The following is a 20,253-nucleotide window of genomic DNA, read 5'->3' on the forward strand; positions in this document are numbered from 1 at the left end:
ATGGAAAGTGGCTAGATATCAGCTTTGACATTAAAACTCTTATGAGCTATTTTTGTTGTAATCATCATATTTGTTCAAACAAAAGTACCTTTAATTGTACCAGGCATTAAAATGAACAGGAATAATATTTTTTGTCTGTGACTGCACACTGTTGCCCAAAAAAGGGAATAATTTTGTTTTCAGATTCTATAATGATTACATTAGCTGGAATGATTACATACTGAGTCCCAGTTACACGATCAAGAATCAGTCCCATTGAGCCTGTTTACATGCAAAAATCATATTATCTGATTTTTGGGTTTTATTCAAGTGATCCTGTAAACTACGTAATTTGATATACTTTATCAGATAACAACAGATATCTGATTATGAGAAATCAGATTAATACACTTAGGAATCTCCCCAATACCCAACTGTCTTGATGCATGTATATGTGTAACTCTGATTTATGTCATTCTTTTACATCTGCACATGTGTAAAAAAAGAAGAAAAATCACAGAAAAACAGAGGTAACATGATGAATAGTCATAACATGAACTGGTCATAACATGAATGGGAGACAATAACATTAGTTTGAGTCTTCCGCCGCTACCTACGAACTCTGAAAGAAATCCAATAATAGACTTAAACATGTCAACCAGGGGTTTTTCATTACTGCATTTCTGAAGTGCATATAAACACATCAGATCTGATTAGTACAATTATCTGATTACTCTCAGTTATCGGATCTTTATGGTCATGTAAACAGGCTCAGTGTCACAATCATTTGATGAGAAGAGGTAAAAATATTTGATTCCAACACTATGGGCAACAGTGTATAAATGCACATAATGTCCATATGTGCACATCTCAATGAATCATATAAAGCAGTGACGTCAAATCGGCACTTTTTTGTTTTTTACAGCACCTCAAAACAAAATTGTATCAAAAACTGTGCATTTCTTGGGTGAGATGATTATATTTCATTAAGCTTCTCTGCAGTCCACTACACTTTCATCTTTGGTAAAACTCAAACTTAAAGCTTTAACAGCTGTATTTGTGAGTTAGCTGTTGGGACTCTGGTGGATTAGGTGGAACCATAAGATGCCCATGCTGGCTCCTGACCTTGTAAGGCCTCCTTGGCACGGTCCAGCTCCTGCTCCTTGTCACCCAGCTGCACACGGAGCTCAGTGGCAGAGAGCACATTGGTGGAGCAGCCTCCTTGGGTTTCCTCCAGGTCCCTGCTCAACATGTCCTTCATTTGTCTGAGCAGGTGCACCTCCTCCTGAAGTTGGGCCACCTCCTCACGCAACAACACTGCAGGGGAAAAGAGAGGGGTTAGAAATTGAGCGTACACAGGGAAAGCTAAGCACACTGGAAAAAATCAAAATCTTATCAAGTGTATTTTCTCATTTGTAGTCAAAATATTTCATCACACTTAAAATGAGACATAATCACCTAAAGAGTACCTTTTCAGTGAAATATAAGAACTTATTTCTAGACAATAGGTCTTGAAAATCTTATTTCAAGAAATCTTACCAAGATAATTTTCATTTGTTCCATTGGCAGATTTTTTTTTTTTTTTTTGCTTGAATTAAGCAAAAAAAAAAAAAAAAAAAGAATTAAGCAACAACAAAAAAATCTGCTTATGGAACAAGTGAAAATTATCTTGGTAAGATTTCTTGAAATAAGATTTTCAAGATCTATTGTCTACAGGGTAGGGAAGCAAAATTTACAATGAACATTTAGTTGTTTTTTCTCAGCGGGCACTACGTCAATTGTTTTGAAACCAAACATATATTGATGTCATAATCATACCTAACACTATTATCCATACCTTTTCAGAAACTTTTGCCCATATGAGTAATCAGGAAAGCAAACGTCAAAGAGTGTGTGATTTGCTGAATGCACTCGTCACACCAAAGGAGATTTCAAAAATAGTTGGAGTGTCCATAAAGACTGTTTATAATGTAAAGAAGAGAATGACTATGAGCAAAACTATTACGAGAAAGTCTGGAAATGGAGGAAGCAACAAAAAACGTACCAAAGCTTTTATTAAAGCTCTCAAATCCAAAATCCTAAAGGATCCAACCAAATCCATGAGAAAAATGGCAATTGACCTTGAGGTAGACAACAAGACCGTTAGAAATGCAGTAAAATATGATTTGAAGTTAAAATCTTACACAAGAACACCAAAACACTTGTTGACAACAGCAACAAATCCAACTTTAGCAATTTTTGGGAATCATGTTTATGGCCGCCTTCCAGCCCAGATCTAAACCCTCTGGATTCTGCTATTTGGGGCGTTTTAGAACATGCTACCAATAGAACATCACACAGCAATGTCGACTTCCTTAAAGATACTATTAAAGAAGAATGGGAGAAGTTGTCACCCGAATATTTGAGGAACACTTGCGCAAGTTTCAGGAAGCGCGTGAAGGCAGTTATTGAGAAAGAAGGACACAGAGAATAAAAACATTTTCTATTATGTCAATTTTCTAGTGGCAAATAAATTCTCATGACTTTCAATAAATTAACTGGTCACACACTGTCTTTCAATCCCTGCCTCAAAATATTGTAAATTTTGCTTCCCCACCCTGTACAAGTAAGTTCTTTATATCTCACTGAAAAGTTATTCTTTAGGTGATTGTCTTATTTTAAGTGTGATGAGATATTTTGACTAGAATGAGAAAATGCACTTGGTGAGATTTAGATTTTTGTAGTGCAGGCATAAATGAGGGTGAATAGAAATTAATAGCAAGAAAATAATAAGAATAAGAAATGAATATGAAAAATGACAAGAGCACAAGAAGGACTGGACAGAGGCAAAATCAGCTGAATGTCTGAAGAGGAAGATGAGGCATTAAAAACATCTGCCTTTAAAGAGTGTGGATGTGATTAAATATGGTAGTATCTGATAAAACATAGTCTCATATCAACACCTCAAACCCCACTGAGGCTCTCATCTCCCCCTTGGCTGTGGCCACAGGTGTTTTAGAAATTTAGATAAATGCTGAGTGACAGTCTTAGGGCTGAAAGCGGCGAGGGTTGTGAGTAAGTGAGAGACAGCAGTCCGATAACGCTTAATAAAATATCAGCAACACACACTGGAGCTGCTCCTCAGAGCTCTATTTTCCATCTGCCTCCTAACCTCTAGGGAAAACAGACAAGCAAACAAGAGCAGGAAACGAAGGAAAGGACACAGTGAGCTGAGAAGTGAACCAAGAGACATGAGCCAGTGGACGACAAAAAACAAAAGATGAGTAGAGGTTTCTCTGAATTCAGGAAAAGGAGATTCACAATAACAGAAGAACAATGTAATATAATGATTTGTAGTGAACACATAAGGGTAGAAGATCCGTTAAAGGAGAGTGCACGCCTCTGTAAAGACAAATGACATATACAAGCAGCCAGACTACACAAGCTGCAACTCCTGATGATACATGTGTAACTCAAGCGCTTCAATACCATATTAGATGAAAGACCATGGCAATAGAAAAAATAAAAAAAAATAGCAGAGGAGGCTTGGATAATGCTGCTTTCTCTGTGGAGAGATCCCTGGAAATGTGACAACTGTTCATAGAAACACTATTAATAAAAATCCCCCTTTTAAAATGATTTATCATCTTCTTAATCATGCAGATTAGGGGCTTTTCATGTTTTGAAATTCATGTCTTATGGATTTTATTCTTGTAAAAGACATTTTTCAACACAATCTGGCCTTGTTATGGATCATGTGTTTCGTTCGGAAATGCTGAACACATACATTATCAATGAAAACCTAATTTCTACAAACCAACTTTGTGAGCAAGCGACTTTGCAATATGTAACAGCTACAAATATTTTAAGTCTGCAGACTGTCACCTAGCAGAGCTGTTAGTGTTAAATCTGTGGTTGCTGTACAGTATGGGACGTATTTTGTATAAGCCCTGTGGAAGTGTGCATGTGTACTGTACGTATAGGCTGTATGTACGTGCATCTGTGTCGGACTGACAGAGAAAAGGAGAGGAGGTCTCTGCAGGCCTGTAGCCAGACGTTGTGGGGCTGCAGCAGCTCCGATAAGAGAGGAAGGGACAGTCCATCGGTCTCTGTCGACATAGGACTATGGAACCGCTCTGTGCTGCATGTGACAAAAACAGTTTGTTTCCCTGAGAGCAATCTTTCACGGCCTCTTGCAGTCTAAATCCGCTTATTCATCTGTTTACCTACAGGCTCTCCTATATTTGTCGCGGGAAGCCCAGCTGCTGCTTTTGATGCTGCTGGACAGAAGTGTGCATTTTTGGGGAGCTTTGTTGAGCTCAGCTTAATCTTCAAGTTGAAACAGGCCGATTAAAACACACTATCACTTGCAGTTGCTGTGATGTCATGTGAAAGTTGTGCTGCTCTTGTCATTAGTTGAGAATTTTGCACCCGTATATACAGTATATTCTAAATCTGTGAAATTAATTTATTATCAAGCAAAGGCCAATGTACGCTGACATCATCTAATTGCAAATTGAATATGTATAACTTAAAACATTAACTTATATAAGAAAAATAAACCTGTTACCTGTCAGTGCTGTATTTGATTTATCGTCAAGTCAGTGTTTCTATCTTACAGTGACCCAAGATTCAACATACTCAAAATACTCAACTTTATTCATTTACTGTACAAACAAATACACAAAGGTTGAAGTACACTACGGGTAAAATTTACTTAGGGGGTCAAATGAGAGGCCATTTTTGTCAAAAAAAAAGTTGTAAGAAATGCATAGAACTGTGTTGAAATAATGCTAATACATTTGTGCACAGACTACTGATATTATTTGACAGCGGAAGCTATATTTTCAGAAATATTGGATTTTAAATAGCACATGTATGTGAAAACTTTTGCTGGTGGACGGACGTGACATTACCCATGATGATTTGGTCAGTTCCAGTGTTTTATTAGTAATAAACTTATATACTTACTATTGCTAATCACCCTCTTATTCATAAATGTTAGTATTGTGGATCTAAAACAATAACAGCTGACACAAAAACACAAAATGTGGCAGTGGATGGATGTGACATGGTTGTTACAGATCCCATCATACTGATGCTCGGCAGCCATGTCACAGTTTCCACAAATGATCCCTGTGCAAAAACTAGGATCATAATTATTTATTTTATAGTTTATCATCATACTAAAGAGTAAATAACAATATAGAATTGTTATTTTTTTATAAAAATGCTTATTATTAGAACACTGTTAATTTAAAAAGTGACATGTGACATTCTTAATGTATGTATTGGTGTAACATAAACAGGATGGATCAGCACCATACTCCATATTGCAACCTGTAAAAATAAAATATGTGATATGTAGAGTATAATCTTGTAAGAAAAATTGGGGAATCTAAAAGAATAGAATATTTGTTTTTCAGGTAAATTCAGTTAAAATATAACTTGGCCATTTGTGACATGAAAATATAGCATTAATTGTGATGAAATTCGACATTTTTGACCTGAAAACATAGTTCATATGACCAACAACATGTTGCAACAGAACTGAAATCCTGTACATTTGCATAACTTGCATTTACCAACACAAAGTTCCTTTGGGGATTCACTTATATTGATTTCTTATGCACAAAGACATAAATAAGACCTCTAAGCAAATTTTAGCTGACTACTGTTCTGGAAGTAAAGGAACGACAACTTCCGTGAATCCTATGTATTCCTGGGCATTTCCCCCTGTGGAGCCATTTTGCAGACAGTAAACTTGCATTATTACACAGACACTGCCAAAGATGTACCATATATCTATAGATAATGTACCTCCGCATACACTGTTGCATTTCACCTAAAAAGCAATTTAAATTGATGGGAACCATATAAACTATACAGAGAAGTGCTGTTATCATCTAGGTTCTTGCAGCTCTGACCCTTGAGTGGTTGTGCAGTGAGCCTGGCCAAGCTATTAGAGTCCTCCCACAGAAGAAGAGAAGCCCACTCTCCTTCCCACTCAGCAGTGGCTCATTCAATTAACTTCTCATCCAAGCCTCCCATTAGAGTGCTCATCAAAGCCAGCCAGGACCAGACCATCACTCCCTGTCCTTTTCCCCACATCTCAGAGCTCTTACAACGCAGCACACACACAGAGCTGAGGGGGGGAGTATGGTGGCTCATGATTAGGCGTGACAGAGGCATTGCTCTCCGTCCTGAAAAAGTGAAGCGAGGGCAAGAAAAGTGCGGATTGGTGGCCAAAGACCTGAACTAGTGGCCCTATTTATATGCATGGAAGATTAAAGATGATTACTATAGGCTGTAGTGCAACACTGAGTTCGGATGAGAAGTTTAATTTTAAGCTATTACTCGTTGCAAGAATAATAATCTTAACCGAAAGCTATTTCAGCTCATTCAGGGCATCATCATTGCTGTCTGTAAAATCAGTCAGCTAGAGCACACATGGGAAACATGCACATATGAACAAGTTAATATGGTTTGTGTTTGCAAGTCTATGAGGCTGGAATATTATTAGCTCTGTTTTGTCACTAAAGTCTCGTGCAGGGTCTGCACTTCACAGCTTCTGAGCCAGATGTGACTCTTTAGCCTCTGTCCAGTCCAATGGGTCTGCTTAATAAATATGTGGAATATATTGAAATGAATAGTAATTACTGTTGGATATTTAAACAGTTTTCTATCACTGTTCATTGCTGTAGGTCTAACGTAATTCTTTTATGTCTGTCTGTAACAACGTGCAATATATACACAGAATAAAAAGCCTTTTTTTCTTCTCTTTTTTGTAGCATTTTATCAACCAAAATGTGTCTTATGCCACATTAGCGTATTTTTTCCCTTGATAGTACAAACAGTTTACTCATCACATATTCATAGCCTGTTTCTAGTAAGCTTACAGATGCCAGTGAGGTTTTTCTGCATCAAGCAATGAATCTGATTTGTGTTTTGGAAATTGCAGTAAAATGATAAAAATCCCAATTGTTTACTTTAATGTTGTTGTATAATTTCAAATACACCAAACATTACATTACTGAAAAAGCAAACAAATAACCGTAAATAGAAACCATAAACCACCTTATGGTAAAAGTGGATTAAGTATTTTTTTCATGGTTTCAGATAATTTTTTTCTTTCAGGTCAGAAATGGTTCTTTAGATTGTAAAGGTTGCTGACCCCTGGTCAAGTGATATTTCATCTAGGGTTTATTTCTCCATGGTTCAAAAAATGTATATAATTTCCACATAAAATCCTTAACACCAAAATCTAAACATAACATTTCTGACACTTTAGAGATCACCCTACAAACTTAATCATCAGGACAATTTCCTTGTTGGAAAAATATTCAATAAAAGCTGCCAGCAGCCAGATCTGTTGATTATCCAGATTAACTGGAATGTTGTTTAAAGGGGTGATATTTTGCTTTTTTTTTTTTTTTTTTTTTTAAATCAAATTATGCATTTTAAAACATTTTCCTGTGGTCTACATAAACTGTAAATGTTATGCTTGGGTCTGAATTCTTCATTAATTCAACTCCACAGGTGCATCTTCAACAATATTTTTGGGTAATGACACCGGAAAGGCCATTTTAAGCGTTGGCCCTTTAAATGCAAATGAGCCACTTCATACCCCACCCCCTCCAGGCTGTTGACTGTGCTGCTCTGTCCTATTCAACCAACAACTGAACATTTTAGGTAATCGGCTCAAAGTTTAGACATGTTTTCAGTATGAACTATAACCGCTGCTGCTGACAAACAATTATGTCGTACCCAGAGAAATATTCGTCGGGAGTCTTGACCTTATATGTGCAAATGTCGAGATGTAACTAGTTATAGACGTAACAAATTAAGCAGGAAATAAAGCAGGTTGTAGAAATCCACTCAATTTTTGCCAGAATGAATATAAAGATAGCTTTGCAGCACCTGGAGGGTTCAAATTCAAACTTTTTGAACTGTTAGGGTCCAAATACACAAATAAATGAACCAAAGACTAATAAAAGTGGGTTTAGCAAAATATGACCCCTTTAAAAAAAGACAAGATGCTGTTGAATTATTTCAAAACACATGACAAACTGGAGAAACCTGAAAACCTGAACTGAATCAGCATGGCCAGTTGCATTAGTAAGAAAAATTGTTAACTGTAAAACATTATGACGGCACTCTGTAGAATACAAAATATTTGAAAGCAAAACCATGAATACGGGACGATTGGGAACGGTGTCAAAAATGTCTGCACTGACAGCAGCCAACTGTTCTGCCCTGAGGAGTTGTGATGTGCATGGTTGTCACTTTTCCACCTCGATCTCCGTGGCAATTCATATCTGTGTAATTTGTAGTTAGCACAGTGATTCTGCTCACCTATTTCTGTCCAAGACAAAGCCAGGGGCAACGATGCTTCCTTTGCTCTCCTATAATCTCTTAGGTAAAACATCTGATTAGGTGGATAACAAGGTCACACATGGTTCATCGTCTTCACTGCACATGCAGTACAAGCGCAAACATAGCTGTTCGACTGTAGAAAGATTTCAAAGACTCTAGTGAACAAGCAGTGAGAGAGAAAAGAAAGAGGTCTCAACAAATGCTCTTTCTGAACAGCTGCTTTCCTTCCACTGCCATTTCTTAATATGTCTCATTCATCTTGCAGCAGTAGTAACCTTGTAAACAACTCTATAACATACCCATTTACATACACAGCAGGGACTGCAGCTATGTCGCAGACAGATCAAGGTAGGACAGGAGGGCTGTTCAGGCAGGTTTAACAGCTCTAGGATCCTTGGAAGAAAAATATTTGCAAATGACAGCTTCAGATGTAAGGATGATAACTGCATAAAATCAAAACAAAAACAGTGAGAGGTCAACCCATGTTTGATATTGCGTAATTTCCCTGAGCTTTTATTTTGTCATATTATAAATGAGAAAGATAAGAGATTTTTCTCCAGGATTACTACTGAATGCGATTGAAAGTATCAGCATGTTTTAATATCCTGCAATACTGGTATTTTTCCCACTAATCTTGAAGTAGAGCCTGAAGCAGTTGTGGTTTTTCACTGTTGTCGTCTGCCCTGTTGGCTCCTAATAGCACTGGTGCACAGCTACAATATGTTATCTATAAATTAGAAGGGGGGGGGGAGGGGGTGCAAGTGTTAATGGTGGGGGTGTTCAAGAGAATTGGGGCTAAAGGATGAAAACATTAATGACTTTCTACAGAAGGTACTGAGAGATATTCTGAGGCGGTGTTGCAGTGGTTGCAGCTAATACAGCAGGACATCAAAGTGGTGTCATTTAAAGGCACATTTTTCACATGAATGCAATTATACAGCAAGTAATTAAACCGGTAAACATAAGGATACATATATCAAAGTTTTCTTTAAATTAAGTTATTTAGCAAAAATGTACACTGGAGGTGGAAATGTGGTGGAAACAACAAAAGCTTTTCTGTAACGCACTGATAGGAGCAGAGCTGTTTCAAGTAACAAGAAAAGTCTTTAAAATGCTCCGTCAAAGCCTCTTCAGAAGCTACTCTTGCATAAGCTCATTTCCTTGATAAACTTTTCAAACAATGAAGCAATAAAACCATCAAAACTTGTTTCCCGGGACAGTTTCCTGCTAGGGGGTGTCTTGTGGAGTTTGTATACCTATATTGCAGGTGATTGTGTTGACTCAAACTGTCATCTTCCCTGAGGGGAAACAAGCAAACACAACCATGCCTCTGAAATGACTGTGAGCTGAATTATATGATAACCACTGCACCAAATTAGCTCCAGTTTGTGTCTGCCTCACTGACAACATAAGTCACATACTCCCTGATCAGAATTAAAGATAGCGCCTGCACAAAAAATAAAAAAAAAATATATTAACTGTGAGTAAGAGTCCCTTTAAAGCTCAGTCACTCAACTCCTTTTTCACAGGGCACTTGGAAGTGAGACGTGTTATCTCTGTTCCCTAAGGGTTAGGTTATAGGTCATTTACTTATAGTGATGGTGGATCATAGAGCTTCACAGTAATGCAAAGAAATGAACAGCAAATACTAGCAGGCAGTGCAGTATTGGTATAATTATAGTGTTTTTCATGCACTTTAAAAAGGTAAGACATTTGGAGGATATGATTGTGTAATATGCTAGTTTTGGAAATGATCTGCCTCTGAGATAAAATGTGCTAAATCTTACATACTTTCATAAGAAAAATGGGGAAAAAAATGACAAACATAGTGGTTGAATAGTGTTTTCATCCTATATGATAAATGAGTATTGCATATATAGGTTCATGTACATTTACATAATAAATGTATAAGTCTAATACTAGAATGAATGTGAAATTTGAATGTATTCTAACATTTGAAAACTGTTTTAAGTAGACCTGGAGCTCAGAGACAAACATTCCTATTGACTAATTAATTATTAATTCAGGGAGTTTCACATTTTCAGTACTATGTCTTGAAAACTACAGCTAAGCAGCACTTGGACTTAATTATCTTTATTAGTGGCCCAAATCTCATAAAATTTCACAACTTCTATTCAGGAGGTATTCTACTTGTAGACCCTTCGACACATCTGAATCTATTGAGTAGATTTATAAAATCTACTGACGTGCAGGAGCTGAGGACTGAACCACCAACGCTCTGGTTTCTGCTTCCTGTTCTACATCCTGAATAAAAGCTTAGATATTAACCCATAAACACCAAGTGCTGCATTTAAGTCACTTCCCAAATAAATTTTCTTTCTATTTAACCTTCCTTCAGTGATTCATTGTCATTTGTAATTGTATTATCTTCTGTATTTTGCATTTTTTCAGTGAAAATCAGGTATTTTCTGTATTTAATTAGCTGATAATGTAGATGTTCATTAAGTTGAGATTACAGTTAAGGGGTATTACATCAAAAACTGAAGAAAAAGTTACTTTTTCAGCAAAGATATCAATAACTAAACGTAAAAACAAGTGTCTCCATCCACTGTCATTGATCCAACTTCATGAGTTTTAGTGGTGAATCAATGCTGTAGAGGACGACAGTTTATCCACGTTCACTACGGAGCCTCTGAACATCCAAATGGGTCATATCTGATGACCATGAATAGAGAACAAACTGTGTTTTACACCAATTGTTTCAAAGTATTGATAGGTATAGTGGCTCAGAAGTTATTAAACATTTTACATCAGTAGATGGTTTTGGTTGCCAGTGGCTGTTTGTGTCTGTATGGGTAAAACATAATATACATGGGTTCTACTTTTTCAATAATGCGAAGTTTACTTACTGTCAACTGAAGGTGTGTGAGTGTGTGTCCGTACTGACATCTGGTGGTGGGGATACAGATTATAACTGACTCAGTATCTCCACCCAGACCTTCTCTTATGGTGGCCGTAAAAAATGCTGAGGTTTCTCACCAGTTTTGTACTTTCTAGGCTTTGTAGTTCAGGGAATACTAATTCTAAACAAAATGGTTGCTGGTAATGCACCTTATTACTGGATGACTCCTATAAAACAAAGGAAGATTTAGTAGCATCATTACATGGTGGATGTGACCCGCTCCCTCTGTAAATATAAACAGCTTGAAAAACACTCTAAGGCAATGGAAAAACACAACAATTCTCATTCTTGTATCATTATACACAAATGAAAACATCATTAACAATATATTCCATTTCTTCAAATTAGATCCCCATGACTCTCCTTAAATCTTACACCCTGGACCTTTAAAGCAGCATCTTGGTGTAAAAGCTACATCAATAGAGGATCCACAGAACAAAAATATATTTTCTTCATATTTTACATTGCATTCTGCAATACTATATCTGCAGTACTACTTCACTGTCTGCAGCCTGAGTGTATATCAACTAAAAAGAGCAATAAAACTAGTCAAGGTCATCGTAAAGTGACAATACTGAAATTGAGTAGAAGATGAAAAGCCAGGTAATTCCCCCTCTGTCACACGTGCGGTACACTACTAATGCAAATGACAGCCTTGGCATCACATGTGTAATATTATATAATCAGAGGGGAGCACATACTCATCACTGTGGTCCATGCTACTAAGTGCCCTCCCTGTTTCTGCTGGATTACTTGATTAATGCCTGTAGGAGCGTTCATGTATGTAAGTTAGTGAGTGTTGATGTCTGTGCTCATGTCTCACTATTTCTGCACTGCATTATGAGATGAGCATGTGTCTGCTGAGCTCTGGCCTCACACTAATTACAGTATAAAGATCTGTTGGGAGCGTCCTGGGAGAAGACAGCAGCCTGCTTCAACTCTTGATTAAACTCATCTCGCAGGTAGCCCAGTAGCCTTGACAGGCAGGGAAGATAGAGGCAGGATGGACTAAAATAACCCAGCCAGGTACTGTATAGATGAGTGTGTGATAAGCCTCATCTTGTTAATAATCTGTGTAGCTTTAGAGTGTGATTGCATATGACACTCTTTTCTCCAGAGAAATACACAGCGCAAGAGATAATACATATAATATGGAACTGACAGCACTAGTCTACCAACACCATCTGGTTCAACATTCACCCTTATTATTTTACTTATGTCTTTTTACAGAAGCCAAACTAAACAAGTAACATATAGAAAGTCAGACTTCTGTGGAACTGAAAAGTTATGTTGCAAAACCCCAAATCAGGAAGGTGTTCTTAACCCATAAAGACTCAAGCAGCCACCAACGACCAAAACCATCTACAGATCTATGATGTTTAATAACTTCTGAACCACTAATCCTATCAATACATGTCAATAATTGGTGTAAAATACAGACATTCATATTTTCATGGTCATCAAATATGACCCATTTGGATGTTCAGAGGCTCTATAGTTACCATGGAAACACCGTCATCTTCTACAACATTGATTCACAAGTAAAACCCATGGAGTTGGATCAATGACAGTGGATGGGGACACTGGATTTATGCTCAGTTAATGAGAGATTTTGCAGAAAAAGTCACTTTTTCTTCAGTTTTCTCTGTTTCTGATATAATAACCCTCAAGTTTCATCTGAGCTTTAATGAACATCTACATGATCAATAAATTAAATATAGGAAAATACCCGATGTTCACTGAAAAAATGCAAAATACAGAGGATAATATCAGAATAAATGGTGATAAATCTCTTAAGAAATATTAAATATAGAGAGAAATCCATTCGGGAACTGACACAAAAGTAGCACCGAGTCTTTATGGGTTAAAATCTGTCTGACTTAAATGATACAGTGGATTATATCATAATAAACTGAAAAACTTAAAGATAGAAAAAAACACATTTTGGAACTGCCACAAAAGTAACACTGGGTCTTTATGGGTTAAAGATGCATCCTATCGTCTCGGAGTATTTTGTTTACTCTCATGACAAAAGAATAGAATATTGCATAGCTTAAAATCCATGCCACAAGCAAACCTGACAGAGACATGGAGAGAGAAACAGAAAAACGCAGACTCAGAATGAGAAGTTTCACAGATAAACACATTCATCCTGTCAGCGGCTCCCTGCTGAGTCTTAGATAACGGGGAGGCTGGATTGGTGGGCGGCAGAGGTAGGCTGCAGCGATTAGGGGCTTTTAAAAATGATCCGTCAGCCTATACTTTACAGCTTTATTGTTAATATACTATAGCCACTGGAGGAACTTCTGTATTAACGGAACAGAGTTTGAGTACTGTGTATAGTTAGAATGTACATGCGAAAGATACAAATAGCAATAAAATCAATGCAGACCTCCATCTACCGACATATCGGAAAGGACTGAGAGTGAGCACCTAATTCCCAATGCTCCGACATGCCGAGACACCCACTGTACTTTCTGCATCATAAAGAAGCCCTCCATGTCAGGGTCAGGTCCATTTCCCACCTGGAGCATCACACTGCCTCTCTATAATACATATGGCCATAAAAGATGCATGCTGTTTGCTCACAAATCTACCTGACCAGAGTATTCACCACTTAATGGCAATTCGATCTCTGCTTTGGTACATCTATAAAACCCTGATACACTTATGGATGCTGATCATTCTTCATTTGTGATTTCCTCCAAAAACACTCAACACACTGTACTTGGAAAGAGATAAAAATGCTATAATGGTTAGCAATAAAACAAGTTTAGAATGTTGGAGTGCAACAGAATTAATCCAACAAACATAAAGTCTTGTGTTTTGTTTGATTCTATGCATTTTTTTGTGTTTGAGGACTGGATTAATTCAAGAACACTCATTCACTCTATCTGTGAGAGGACTCTGTTGGTCTCTGTTGGTAACAGCTCCTATTAATTAATTGCCTGTGGGTTTACATTACAACTAAGGTCAGTGTAAGGATGCCAAGTGCAGATAACTGTAATTGATTCACACGTTTATTATGTGCAGATTAGGCTCGCTGCCAAGGATGTGCCACTGAAAGAGCACTGAGAGCTCAGAAAAGGCCATTTAGATTTCCAATACTGCCATCAAAAGCTGAAAACATACTCTCGCTGTCACTAGTATCATTCACTGTGCATAGATGAAGTGAATGAGGCAGTGACTAAGAACATTAACCTGCATGGATAACACAGCGACTCTGAACAGAAAGGAGGATGCTTTCATTTATGGTTGTAAGTCAATAATGAGGTGGCTTCACACTGTATCTGTAACATGTATTAAGACTGGATAAGCAAGCGTCTGTCTCAATAACACACAGTAAGTCTCTGGACCACCCTCATTTCCTCTGACTATCATAGATGAGGTCTGAGCAGCCTGTAGACACAAGCTATTTTGTTTCAGAAATCTGCCTTGGTTGGTAAACAATATTAAGCCATGAACACTCACTGACTTTTACTACAAGAAGAAGTATGTGGATAAAAATAAAGTACAAGCAAAAGTCTTGCATTCAACCTTCACTGAGAACAGTTTGCAAAGTTGATACTAGTAGTCATCAGAGTGTGCAGACGTTCAATGAGGCCACAGGTCATAATCCACTAATTATACCCCATGTTAGTTGTTACCATTGCTCACTGTAACCTAAGGTGATGTAACTGAAATGGGAAGACTCCAAATCCCTGAGACTCAGTGGTATCAGTCCTCTGATGTTACCCAGCTGTTACCATGGGAGCAGTAGGTTATAAAGTTTTAGTTGTAATTTTTCAGTTAGTTAGTTTTTAACACATAAAGACCCAGTGCTCCTTTTGTGTCAGAATCCAAATGGTTTTTTCTCTCCATTTAAACTTTCTAAAGTAATTTATCACCATTTATTATAATATTATCCTCTGAATTTTCCATTTTTTTCAGTGAAAATCAGGTATTTTCCTGTATTTAATGTACTGATCATGTAAATGTTCTTAAAAACTCAGATTCAGGGTGAGGGTTATAATATCAAAAACAGAGAAAACTGAAGAAATAGTGACTTTTTCAGCAAAGATATCAATAACTGAACATAAACCAAGTATTTCTATCCACTGTCATTGATCCAACTCTATGGGTTTTACTGGTGAATCAATGTTGTAGAAGATGTTTCCACGTTCACTATGGAGCCTCTGAATGTCCAAATGTGTCATGAAAACATGATAAACTGCATTTTACACCAATTATTTACATGTATTGACAGGATTAATAGATCATCAGGTACAGTTACATCAGTAGATGGTTTTGATCGCTGGTGGCTGTTTGGATCTTTACGGGTTAAATATATCTGTTACTATTGGTCTATGTTACACTGGAGCACTCCAAAGTTAAAGAAACAATCTCAGAGATGGTCATTTCACTAGATGTCAATGAAGTCATTCTCTATGGTCAAATAAATTAATACTATGTTGCTTGAGCTCATGACCCTCGGACCATATTATACAGACCTGATCAAAATCTTAAGACCAGTTGAAAAATAGCTAGAATTTACCTTTTGCACATTTGGATCTTAATGAGGTTTTAAGCAGAGCTACAATATACAAAAGCAAGAAGGGGGAGTTTGACAAAAAGCACTTTGAAAAAGTAATTTATTGAAAACAACAAGTAAACTGAAATAGGCTGTTTATCAGCTGATCAAAAGTTTAAGACCGCAGGCTATGAAAGCCAAAATCTGCTCAAAATTCTCATTTTCTGTCTGGCATTCACACGGTCATGCCCTCCTGATGGCTAAAGCTAAGAAGCTTTCTCTTCTTGAATGTGGTCGGATCGTCGAGCTGCATAAGCAAGGCCTCTCGCAGCGTGCCATTGCTGCTGAGGTTGGATGCAGTAAGACAGTCATTCTAAATTTTTTGACAGATCCTGAGCATTATGGAACAAAAAAGTCAAGTGGTAGACCCAAAAAAATTACACCTGCGCTGAGCCGGAGGATCCGATTGACTGTCCGTCAAGACACAGGGCGGTCCTCGACCCAAATTAAGGCCCTTACTGGTGCCGACTGCAGCGCAATAACCATCAGACGGCATCTGCGGGAAAAGGGTTTCAAAAACAAAAAACGAATTCAAAGACCTCGTCTCCTACAACGCCACAAAACTGCCCGTTTAGACTTTGCCAGGGAGCATCAAACATGGGACATTGAAAGGTGGAAAAAAGTTTTATTCTCTGATGAGAAAAAATTTAACCTTGACGGTCCAGATCGCTTCCAACGTTACTGGCATGACAAGGAGATCCCACCTGAGATGTTTTCTACCCGGCACAGTGGAGGGGGGTCCATCATGATCTGGGGTGCTTTTTCATTCAGTGGAACACTGGAGCTTCAGGTGGTGCAGGGTCGTCAAACGGCGGCTGGTTATGTGCAGATGTTGCAGCGGGCATCCCTCATGACTGAGGGCCCTCGTCTGTGTGGTAACAGCTGGGTTTAAAAACAGGACAACGCTGCAGTTCACAATGCTCGCTTGACGAAGGACTTCTTCAGGGAGAATAACATCACTCTTTTGGACCATCCCACATGTTCCCCTGATTTAAATCCCATAGAGAACATTTGGGGATGAATGGCAAGGGAAGTTTATAAAAATGGCCATCAGTTCCACACAGTTGATGTCCTTCGTGAAACCATCTTCACCACTTGGAGCAATGTTCCCACCAGCCTCCTGGAAACACTCGCATCAAGCATGCCCAAACGAATTTTTGAAGTGATTAACAAGAACGGTGGAGCTACTCATTACTGTCCTACTGTACTACTGAGAAAATTTTTTGTTCTGATTTGGAGAATTTTTTGTAATTTTTTGAGCGATGGTCTTAAACTTTTGATCAGCTGATAAACAGCCTATTTCAGTTTACTTGTTGTTTTCAATAAATTACTTTTTCAAAGTGCTTTTTGTCTAACTCCCCCTTCTTGCTTTTGTATATTGTAGCTCTGCTTAAAACCTCATTAAGATCCAAATGTGCAAAAGGTAAATTCTAGCTATTTTTCAACTGGTCTTAAGATTTTGATCAGGTCTGTATGAAAGTTATTGTATTTCTAGTCAAATTATCTGAGTGTTTGTGGAGAAATAATCATCTGTGAACACTAGGTATGTGCCTTCCATCACCATAGTGACCTGTCCCTGTAGGTGTGTCAGTTAAGGCTTTGAACACACACACAGAGGTGACGTAGGCTCTGTGTCCTAGTGTTTCACACATAGAGACTTAAATGGGTCTCACTCTGAGAATATTATTTTATAGTGAGCAATTATATCACTTTTTACATCTGCCAATGAGATTATGCAGCGCAGCAGGCTATAGTCTAATTTCACTAGTCAGAGACACATAAATAGCTGAAAACACCATGGAAACAGAAACAGCGACAGAATCGGTATCTCTTTCCAAACATCTTTCTCTTTACTGAGACACTCCGGCCTTTTTCTTTCATTCAGTGTGAAACTGTGAAGTCCTGGTCCAGGGCAGAGACAGATGAGGAGTTTGAGTGTAGGGGGTTAGAGGTTACCTGTCAAACTGTAACACAGGTGTAGGAAGAATAGACAAATGTCCTGCAGCCAAACACTTACAAACATCCAAACACCACAGTGTGAAGGTCTTCATTTATTGACCAGGACTGTGTTTTGAGGCTGAGAATAGACCCTTTCATCACAGAGAAAACCATGTTTCCATAGCTGTGTTGTGGGTTACATGGACACATTAGATCAGTAAAATTATGAGTCAGTAGGAGCATCTGTAGCCTTCATACAACCAATGAATCAGAGAGAAAGCACATGTAAACTCTGTGCTCAGTAACTTCACACTTATGCTTTGACAATAATACAGCCTATATCAAACGTGATCAAACTGAAGATGTGTTAGTCTGTTACAATAAAACAGCTACATTCTGCTTACACCAACAGAAAATTAGGCAGAAAGTCTCATTTACGTTGCCCTACATTAAAGGTGCGGGAGACTTCCATGACCAGTTTTTCATCAAATCTGTAAAACCTCAGTCATAGCTTAAGTATCATGAATCTGTAAGTCTTTCTGTGATTACTCACCTGAATATCTTGCATTACAGTGAACAATTTCGAAGTGCCATCCACCATAAACAGTCCATGTGTTTACATTTGGAGCCGGGAATTGTTCACCGTAATGCAAGATAGTCAGGTGCGTAATCACAGAAAGACTTACAGATTTGTGATACTTAGGCTATGACTGAGGTTTTACAGATTTGATGAAAAATTGGTCACGAAAGTCTCCCGCACCTTTAACCCGTAAAGACCCACTGGTGACCAAAACCATCTACTGATGTAAAATGTTTAATATCTGTTGATCTATTAATCCTATCGATACATGTAAATAATTGGTCTACAATACAGTTTGTCATCTTTTCATGTTCATCAGATTTGACCCATTTCGACGTTCACAGGCTCCGTAGTGAACGTGTAAACACAGTCATCTTCTACAAAATTGATTCATCAGTAAATCCTATGGAGTTTGATCAATGACAGTGGATGGATACACTGGGTTTATGTTTAGTTTTAATGATAAATTGTACTGGAAAAGTCACTTTTTCTTCAGTTTTCTCCATTTCTGATATAATACCCCTCAACTTTAATCTGAGTTTTTATGAACATCTACATGATCAGTGAATTAAATACAGGAAAATACATGATTTTCACTTAAAAATGCAAAATACAGAGGATAATATTACAGTAAATAGTGATAAATTAAAAAAAATATTTATAATTTGGGAACTGCCATAAAAGTAGCACTGTGTCTTTATGGTTTAAAGTGCTGTTGGAGGTGAAACTGTGCCACCCGCTGCCCCACTAGGACTACTCTGTCAACTTATCACCTGAGGCATGTGGGAAACGCTTACATATGAATGCTGGACTTGAACTGGACAAAGAAAACACTTGTAGTGCTGACAGACTTGATACACCACCACAGATAACATCCAACCATGGGAATCATTGTAAACACTGTGAGGGTGTGACCACAGGTTCACTGATCAGCTGATTGATGATGGATGACATCACACAGTTCTGATCTGATCTCTTTGAAAAGACGTTCACAAACAAAGTAGCAACTGTCACTTTAAGAACATTGTGAAAAACAGTTTTAAGATGAGCCCTTTTTACAGGTCTGTTACCAAATGTAAGGCAGAAAAAAGGTTTAGCAATACAATTAAACATTTAGCCCATTCAAAGTGTTAAAAGCAATGCACCCTTTTTGCAGAATAGACTCTTAAGGTGCATAAATTATATAATGCACTTACATGTAGGATTTGAATGTTGTTTCTCATCAAAGTGCTGACAAAGTTAACAGCAAATGGTTGTGAGTGCATGATGCCAACCTGCTTGTATGAATCACAGAGGAACAAAATGCTTTAGGGCTCATTGTCTCTATTCTATGGTGGGGAATGAACATCTGTGAGAAACAGCAGGATCTCATCCATAGAGAATTGGAATTCAACATGATTTAATACACGACCTCCCTCTTGTCCTGGGGCACGGCAGAGTAATCCCAAAAGCTGCATGTTGCAAGTAGTAGTAGTAGTAGTAGTATGCAGCTGCTACTGAGCCTTGAAATTTTACTAAGGAGTTATAATAAGGAAATAAATACCTTTGCTGTGTTCATTATTATTCAGTGTATCACTTGTGGAGATGATGAAAATAATAATTGTCCTTGATTAGCTCAGAGTACTCTATCTACTCTTTACAGCTCACACAGAGACTCAATAGGAATAGTATTAAAAAAAATAAATAAACACAGAAACACAATGCTCTCTTCGGCTGTGTTCCACACGTTTTCTCCAATTATCTCAGTAAGTAACTGTGCCTTTAGAACAAAACTGTGAATGTGATGCTGACAGTAGTCGTGCTACCCGTTGGTCCATTGGTCAAACTCATTTTCTTTTCCAACTGTGGATGGTACACAACACGTCATCTGCAGCGGGAGTCACACCAAACAGAGTGGGATCAAACTCA

The 20,253-nt window shown here is 37.8% G+C and overlaps 1 protein-coding gene across 4 annotated transcripts in view; it reads right to left on the minus strand.

Moving 5' to 3' along the window:
* The window catches only part of kaznb (kazrin, periplakin interacting protein b), a 141,015-nt gene that overhangs the window by 14,024 nt on the left and 106,738 nt on the right, over window positions 1-20,253 (minus strand). For all 4 annotated transcript variants that reach the window (XM_030134595.1, XM_030134596.1, XM_030134597.1 and 1 more), the window contains one exon: window positions 1,105-1,296. In XM_030134595.1, coding sequence (XP_029990455.1) covers window positions 1,105-1,296 — 192 coding nt within the window. The remainder of the gene's footprint in view (window positions 1-1,104; window positions 1,297-20,253) is intronic.

Source organism: Sphaeramia orbicularis, chromosome 5 (assembly GCF_902148855.1).
Source record: "Sphaeramia orbicularis chromosome 5, fSphaOr1.1, whole genome shotgun sequence".
Classification (NCBI taxonomy): domain Eukaryota; kingdom Metazoa; phylum Chordata; class Actinopteri; order Kurtiformes; family Apogonidae; genus Sphaeramia; species Sphaeramia orbicularis.